Source organism: Atractosteus spatula, chromosome 20, assembly GCF_055471065.1.
Source record: "Atractosteus spatula isolate fAtrSpa1 chromosome 20, fAtrSpa1.hap1, whole genome shotgun sequence".
NCBI classification, from domain to species: domain Eukaryota; kingdom Metazoa; phylum Chordata; class Actinopteri; order Semionotiformes; family Lepisosteidae; genus Atractosteus; species Atractosteus spatula.
In genome coordinates, this window is record NC_142725.1 from 13,069,377 (window position 1) to 13,078,161 (window position 8,785).

General features: G+C 42.1%; 1 protein-coding gene across 1 annotated transcript; it reads left to right on the forward strand.

The window, feature by feature from the left end:
• The first annotated feature begins 3,939 nt into the window (after positions 1-3,939).
• On the forward strand, positions 3,940-5,803 carry hes2.1 (hes family bHLH transcription factor 2, tandem duplicate 1). The gene is made up of 4 exons (XM_088938386.1): positions 3,940-4,055; positions 4,180-4,275; positions 4,434-4,521; positions 4,895-5,803. Exons 1-4 carry the CDS (start codon positions 3,966-3,968, stop codon positions 5,221-5,223), a joined length of 603 nt encoding a protein of 200 aa, XP_088794512.1. The 5' UTR covers positions 3,940-3,965; the 3' UTR covers positions 5,224-5,803.
• The last annotated feature ends 2,982 nt before the right edge of the window (positions 5,804-8,785 follow it).

Here is an 8,785-nt window from a genome sequence, read left to right on the forward strand (position 1 = left end):
CCCTGTTTACTTCGTCCAGTCCACAAATCTAGGTCAGACGTCATCGTGCATGTGAACTTAGCCAATATCAAACCGATTTCAGCGTACCTTTTGGCTTGGGAAGCTATCTCTTTCGTCTTGCTGATATAGGTTAGCATCCGTGATCTCCTCATCTCTGAAAAAAACACAAATTTAATTGGCATGTGGCCTGAACTTTGAAAGTAACGAGCCTTTCTTGACACCCCACCAGAAACGTGAATGAATTCGTACGCACGACATTCTTACCCAGTCTGTCTTCCAAAGCCTCTTAAGAGTTTTTAATCTATACTCCGCAAAATTCACAAACCAGAAAATCCCATTTACGACCTTTGAAGAACTGAAATATTAGAGTTTTTCCCCTTCGTGCGCTCAAATAATCACGCGGCATAACTCTTAGTTATTGCGTTCTGGCAGACTTTCCAGCGGCACAAGACATTCGACACGATATATCATATCATTCCCGTTAGGAGCTGTTGTTTTGTATAGATATGAATTTGAAAACAAAATCGGACATTTGGTTGCAAACACATCTTTGCAATTATCACGCTATTAAGCACACTGTCTGGCCTTTAACTCTTGAAGACACACTCGTGCCTATTTTCTTCATCCTCTGCATGGTAGCATTTAACCCAGTGACCAGCATGGATATAAATCAATTTTACTACCAAGCACGAATGAGATTTCTCTTACGATACCGCAGAATATACTTACCTTTGGACATTCAGACTCACGTGATCCGACGTTCTTTCTGCTTCAGTATTCTACAGAGAACTGGCTTACTAGTTTTCAGAAAAAGTAATCAAAAGTTGTATAAGATACAACTACAGGACAAATAACTTACAGTATACCACAGCACCGCCCTGTCAATGCGGGATTCTTGCAGCCGCCAGCTAACAAGACCCTGAAATGGGAATTGGAAACTCCACTAGTGTTAAATTTTACGCGTCGCTGAACCTGGACAGGCGGCCCCATCTGCACGTCGAAATGCTGGCTCGTGCCGGTCTCATGTCGTTTTCCTAATTAATGCAATAAGGTCCGAAGTATGACCTCCGCGGCATAATGAAAAAAAAAAACAACAACAACTAATAATATTATTATTTTATTGTCGTTAGGGTACATAGCCTTTGCAGCAAGCGCGAGCATAAATAAAAAAAAGTTGTTATTCGCATTTGGGTCTTGATTTAATAGCAGAATGTCCTTTCCCCCTTATTCTGACGGTATTAGCTGATTGAAGTATAATTCTATTCTCTAGCTTGTTATGCTGTACCGCTAAATGCTCCTGTCACATCTTCTATTGCTAAATTTCTATTTAGGAAACATACCTACTGCATTGAATCGTATGGCATCGTAATGAACGATTACTATTCCATTATTTCTCCAGTGCCGCTCAAACTAATGCAAGCAGTCCCGTTTCACTGAAAATGACTGCAGAACAGACCTTCCAATGTTGCAGAGCGGTGGCCTACATCGAATAGAAAGCAAACGATACGATTCGTGGCTGCGTCTTCAGCTTTTTTAAAAAATAATGTTTCGCCCTGTCTCGTTGTATTTCCTGAAACGTCAACTACACTCCTCGTCAACAAAAAACGAAGAATAAATCTGGTCTACCAACCTAGCAAAAACAAAACACCCAACAGAGCGAGGGCCCGTCCTCAAGGTTAAGAGAACTCTAAGTACCATCCCCCCACCCTTAAATACCAAACCTTGTAATTCCCTCCGATGTATCCCAACCCCTTGAACAAAAGATTCTTGTCTATTCAGTTTACACAGATGGGGTACCCACGCCAAATTTGTTTAAAAGACAAAGGGAATTCTAACCGAAATCTTGATGTGAAAAACTTCGGGTACCCCAGTGCACGGCTCTCTGGAGTAGCAGCGGCTGCTAATTGAAGGTTCCGCGGGGGATGAAGGCGCGTGCAGTTTGCTTGATATCGGTTTCACTCGTCTGCTTTGTTCCTTAGAAGCGGCTGCTAAGGGGACGGAGCCCACAGCATCGAGCTGTTTCTCCACCAGAAAGAAATAAAAACCCTTGAATACTCAAATCTAACATTTACAGCGTCTTACAGACCGCCCATCTAAAGTTCTTGTTCACTAACGTCTTATTGCGTGCCATTTTTTTTTTAAATCTACATCTTAACTTTGAATTTGAGAAATATTGAAGGTATTACTGGGATGCCGAAGATGCTCTCAGGTCTGGCTGCTTAAACCATTTCGATATCCATGGACGTTTCCTTCATTTTAGTAACAGATTGGTGAGGCACAGCGTCCTCTTTCAGCTTGGGAAGCCGCTGAGGGGAATACATCGGTGGGTAACAGATCAGTATGTTCAGAAGGGAAGATGTGATCGTGCAGCTGGATAAACAATGTAAATCTAGCTTGAACGCTAAATCCTCGTCTTATTCCCCTTCGGTAAAAAGGATAAACAAAAAGTTAATATCTGATCAATTCTCTCGGGAAGCGGTAATTAAAATAAGAGCCAGACGGAAAATTAAAAAAAAAAATCTATCCCTATAAGGTACACAGACACCCCCCTGACACAGCTAAAGAAGAGGTGTACAGATGGGATACTGACGCCGAATATTCTCTTAAAATAAATCCAAAAAGAACCTGCATTACAAAAAATATAAGGGAAATGATGAAACAACTCTCAGCCACTGCAGAAGCCGAAAAGCAGAGCTGGCGATACGCGCCCATCTGGCGCTGCTGGCTCGTGCCTGACGCGTGAGCCTCCGCTGAGCTCTTGCACAGCCTGAGCACGGTGCTGCGTTACTGTACTTCGAGCTATACTATACCTAAACCTATATTATAGATAAAAAGCAATGCACATCATTTTTATCATTCCCAAACTAATATTTTATTGCTCTCCGTTGAATTGCTTTTATCTTGAAATCACTGAAACGTACTGTGTATGTTTTCAAGATCTCGGGGTTTTCGAGTACATTGAGGGGCACTTAAACGGTCACTGATTTCAGGATATTGTTTGCACAATATTACTTTTCTCTTTTGGAAAATATAAAGAAAGAAATGCTTGTTGAGGCAAGTTCACCATTCCCCTCCTGACTCGCTTTTGTGAACCCCTCCCCCACTGTTTCAATATCGCATAGGTGCACGTTTTTGCTTTCACAGACCTGCGACAAATACATAAATACAGTCGAGGGGGATTTGTGGAGCAGATGTTGTCCCTGTATAGCGTGGCTTGGGAAGCTGCTTCATAATTTAAATAGATATTTTCTTTAGAACAGGGGGAACCCATACCCTCACTCCCAGTCTTACCCCTCCCACCATTTTAACCCCCCCCCCCCAGTCCCATCAGTTACTACATTTGACACAAATCAATCATATGCATTAAAATACAACAATTTGTATATTGTTTTACGTTTTAATAAAGGGTAAACTCCTTAAAGAGCTGAATAATATCTGCGGCCACTATTTATTTATTTCAGCATTCCATTGCACTGGTAACCTAACCTTCAGTAGGATTTTAAACATCTTTAAAACGTGCAAAACTACTTCGTAAATAAAATCAAACGCTTGAATTGAAAGGTCGCATTTAGTCTCATTGCATGAAGAAATTAAAAATAAGGGCGGCGAACTCTAAATCATTACTGATAATGCAATGGACAATATGCTGATATATGTGATGTGTTTGATAATAAGTAGGCTTGGGGAAATGCAGATATATAAATGTTTAATGTCTTATAAGTCTATGTTGCTTATGTTTGAATGCCAACAGTGGTGGTACGCTCAGTGCCCCCCGAGACAGATGGTTATCTTAATGAATACAGTGCGCTGGCTGTTCTCTGGAGCGGTTTCAGCGTCTCCATTCTTGCACAATAGCTGGTGGGCGTTCCTCAGCCGCCCAGATTGTGCATAAATACCGAGGGCCGCGACTCGGAAAGGCATTGCACATCAGAGACTCCTTGAGAGAGCACCGAGCCACGAGAACCATGACTCCCCGCATCAGCTCCGCAGCCGTGCAGTCTCACTCGCTAAAACTAACGGTCGCTAAGAGAAAGGAAGCCAGCGAGCTCAGAAAGGTAAAAACGCATTTAATGCACCGTGGTTTATTCAATCAAATTTAGTTTCTGTTTGCTCTTTTCGTGTGAGATTTTCATCCGTGGAATCAAATGTTAATCTCTAAATGTCTTTTTTTTCCCCCAGACTCTAAAGCCTTTGATGGAAAAGAGAAGGCGTGCACGTATCAATGAAAGCCTCATCCAACTGAAGACCCTCATCCTGCCTTTAATCGGGAAAGATGTAAGTTTCTGTACAAATAAGACCTTTTATATTAAATTTATTGGGGGAAAACAAGATAACCTATGAAGTTAGATGAACGACTATTACTCCAAAAACATGCAGAACCACTTCTTTATCTTTGAGAAATCTCTAACCACTTTCTCATGATTCCTTTGCAGAATTCCCGGTACTCCAAGCTGGAGAAAGCTGATATCCTGGAAATGACCGTGAGGTTTCTCAGAGATCTACCCAGCACCCCAGTTCAAAGTGAGTATCTGTCTTCACCTGTTGCCTTTTCCGACACACCATCTCTTGAAATCGCAATAGTCATGTCTTACAGAACATGTGGTTTAAATCCATTCTTCTGTAATATCCATTTGTAGATCCGTCTTTTCCTTTTATGAAAATTACTGTACAAAGCAGCCCATTGTTTTAGACGTTAGATAAAAGAAAGGTGATCTATTTGCAATAATTAAAACGTCCCATATAAGATAGATTGTAATACTTTTCTGGCGGTTATCTTTAGGTTTTGTATCAGTAAGAGATTTTTTTACGAAATATATAAATCCCTCGATATATGTGGCTCCTGTGGTAAGAAAAACAAACAGAATAAGTCATGGAAATAATTCTTCTCTCCTAGGCCCATCAGACAGCTACAGAGAGGGTTACAAAGCGTGCCTTCACCGTGTATCCAGCCTGCTCCCCAAAACCGACCTCCTGGACAAAGACACGTGCCAGCGCCTGAATGAATACATCCAGCGGTCTATCGAGGCAGCAGCACCAGCGGCGCCGGCCTGTCTGAACTGCAGCGGACCGAACCCCCGAGCCTTCCCCCGGAGAGATCAAAGCGTCCTGCGTTTCAACCCCACGGGCGGCTCCAGACCCGAGTCGAACAGCAACGGCCCTTTACTGAACCGGCGGCAGCCAGTCCCGCAGGCCCCGAGTGCCAACATGTGGAGGCCGTGGTAGCCTGCAAAACGAAATGGGCAAAAACGTGTGCGTCTTGTTGTTTGTCAAATATTTATACGTTGAACCTTACTTTAAACATGTAAATACAACGCGCGACGTAGAGATTAATTGTAAAGTTCATCTGTACAAATGTGTGACGAATTACTGCCATTTGAAAGACGTTTTATTTGTGTTGCAGTTTACTGACGAGGGAACGTTTTGGCCGTTGGGAATGTATAATTCGCGGTCAATTTTTCAAACCACGTATGCGGTTATAGAAAGGTTTGGAAACTGGTAAATTCTGCGAAATATTAATATTTAGTCCTCTTGGGGGTTAAATGAATGTGGGTTGTATAAAAAACACACCCTTGTAAAACCCAAAGGGTTATTCTGCGTATGTGTTGGGCACAGATGTTTTAAATGTGCTGGGACTGTGCAAAACAGAACTACATGTAAAGCACTTTCCTGTTACTGTTCAGGCGCTGTAATCTCAGTCTTTTGTTTAAGAAGGGGGTTGGTTTTGGGGGAGTACAAATAATATTTATTGTGACATAGACGCGAAATCCCCAAGCTTTCAGGAAATTTCAATAAAATGTGCTATCTTTGGGAAAAGTGTGGCTGCCTTTCTTTCTGTTTCGCGCTCATAGCTGTCCTATTTGATTTTCCTTCCGTAAAACGCTGGGTAGCCATGTGCCCAGCAGCCTTGAATTGAGGTAAAAAAGCGGGACGTTTTGTGAAAATAGGTAGGAATTGATTAAATACTTAGAAACATAAGTATATACTTGAATCTTGTATTAAGCAAACAAGCGAGATCTTATTTGTGCTCTTTCCATTTTTTTCCAACAATGTTAAGTATTCATTTTTAAACAAAAATACGAAAAAAAACGATGACCAACCCATTATATGTGCTGACTCGTGCTCAGTCGCCAGTGCGGTAATTTATTGTATAATTGAAGGGTTTTCCATCCCTAAGGAAAGATGGAAAAGGATTAAGGCCTTTAGTGACACTCAGAGCTACAGTGCTTTGTGTATGGAGCCTAAGAAATTTACATAAAGCTTGAATAAACCAGCTCGGGGTGGATACAATCAGAATCTGACAATGCTTATTCAATTTAGCGGAGCAAAACTGATGATGAGAAACTGGCAACAAGACAATCTTACAAAGTCGGCTACAGCCCACAAGGCTTGGAAGATCTACAGGCGACGTCTACTACATTTTCAATTTGAGAATTGTTCCAGCGTGTTATTTAGATGCGCTAACGCTTCCGAATAATCTGAGGGATTTCATGACACACTCTTCATAGTGCTCAGCTGAGCGGACACACTGTAGGCCCTAGCTGCTGAAGTACTTGTAGGCAAAGCTACAGTAGTCCTGGACAATAACATTCCACAGAGCCTCCAGTATCGCAGCGGGTCGGATGCGACACGTTAGATCTCTCCGGTTGAGATACAGTATGCGCTTGATTTGTGCTTCATAGGAAAACGCATTTCTCGTTTTCTGATAAATCCAACGTGTTCCTCAGCCTTGGACAAGCAGTCATTTGGAATTGATGAAAAATGCAGGATTCATTTGGTTAAATGTTCAGACGCGGTACTATACTCTTTACGCCCGCAACAAGAGCACGCACACACCTGACAGCAGAAAGCTGGGTTCCCCTTCAAGGAGTTAAATCTCTCAGGCCATTTGTAACACCAAGACAAGTCGCATCATTGCATCATTTTGCGGTTGTTGGCACGCTGAGCCGACTTGTGCCTCCCTCGCAGCCGAAACCTGCGGACTGTCTAGACTTGCTACAGTGCATCAGGGCTCTCCCGCCTACCAGCAATTTTGAGTTGACGAAGCAGTTTCGGTGAGCGTTTCCCAGGCGCGCCATGAGGCGAGAGCCGGCCCTGAATCACTGCGCAGCGCTCGCTGCAGTCAAGGAGCGTGGGAAAGTGATCCCAGCAGCCTGGTGCTGGCACGTTCGCGTGCTACAGGGCTGTAGCACAAGAGTTCAAGGAGAAGGGCGTCCATTTACATCGTGTGACTTCGGAGGAGAACATTCCTGTTAAAGCCTTCACTTCAAACAGTTACCGCCTGCGTCTATTACATGTGTACGCACTTGCACACAATTAAAAGGGCTAAAATAATTGCATTACCAGATAATCTAAATCGTGGATTTTTTTTTTTTGGTTTGGCTCAAATAAATGCAAAGTAGACAACATTTTGCTGATTTTTGTCAGCTTCAGACAATCGCAGCCGCAATCCGACTTTTCACGCACGTGGTTGTTGTTTACGAAGATATAGAAATGATTGTAGGTTATATCTCTAAAGACTTGGATTTAGAAAGATAAAATCAAGAAAAACGTGGATTTAAAAGATTAAATTGGGCTTTCTTTGTATGTTTTCACGAAAGAAACATGCTTGTTCGAGCGACTGACGTTCACCACACATGCTGAACGTTTACGCATATTTCTATTTTCCTCAACTAAATAACCAGTTCTGATTAAATAAGATGTAATGTTAAGAAAAAAAACACATTAATTTCTAATGGGTTACTATCGGGTGCATTTCAAATCCCTACGAGTTAGTTGTTCGAACAAGTTAAAGGGAGGGCATTCAGTAATCATTATCTGCGCAATTAAATAAAACATCTTTCACAGGAGAAACCACAAAACCATAAAGAAACGTCTGACAACGTGAAACAATGCATTTGATCTGACGAGGGTGAGCACAAGCCCGTTTAAAGCCAATTAAAAAACTCGCTGGGGTAGGGTTGATAACGCTAATACAACGTACGCAATGGGTACGGAGGAATCGTGTTATTATTATTAAGATTAACGACCTTTTGTAAAATAATAACAAATGAGCAACAGGACCAGCGCCAAATAACAAGAACAGTGGCATAGTCAGATAGTTCCCGAGACACGTGACGAAACCAGTTTGCCCAGTGGCGCCGCTCTCGTGCGCCTTTTTACGCACAGAAAATTGTGTTGCAAGTTTATGTCTTGTGTTATTGTTGTTTTATTGAGTTATGTAGTTTAAAATGTTTTGAATGATACAGAATCTACACACTGACACAGAGAATGCAGTATGACTGCTTAAACGGAATAGAACAACCGTAACACAGGACATAAGCTCGTGTCATTTAGCAAAAACGAGTCTTCAACTCACTTTGGGAGGAAAAAAAATAATTTACTCAATGATCAGGAAACATGAGCTTTTATGCTGACATTTCTTCCAGTATTGGCCGTGGATATGCCACATAATGCATGTTTTGTTCCAGAAAACTATCTCTCACCCCAATTCGTATATTATTGTGCACGGGTTCGATTGGGGAACTGGGTCAGCGTGCGAACTGCAAAGCAACAGGTCTGGGCTAGTCAAAGAGGTCAAATAGGAGGACGTTTCTACATAAGCACTTAAAACGTAGTGGTCTCTGTATGCTCTGTACGTTCGTAAAGCATTATTATAAAGCATTTTTCGTATCCGGGATGCTAATAAATATAGCGTTCTTGATCAGTAAGAGCGAAAGCTGTTTGTATGCTCGGGGAGTGGCGGTTATTGCAGACGCTCACAGGTCTAAGAGCACTTATCCAAAAG

What these genes read in the sequence shown, in the direction of transcription:
- hes2.1 (XM_088938386.1), top strand. Translation starts at nt 3,966, where the DNA reads ATGACTCCCCGCATCAGCTCCGCAGCCGTGCAGTCTCACTCGCTAAAA. An exon ending in AAGCCAGCGAGCTCAGAAAG is followed by an intron (nt 4,056 to 4,179) that starts GTAAAAACGCAT and finishes TTTTTCCCCCAG; the next exon opens with ACTCTAAAGCCTTTGATGGA. An exon ending in ACCCAGCACCCCAGTTCAAA is followed by an intron (nt 4,522 to 4,894) that starts GTGAGTATCTGT and finishes CTTCTCTCCTAG; the next exon opens with GCCCATCAGACAGCTACAGA.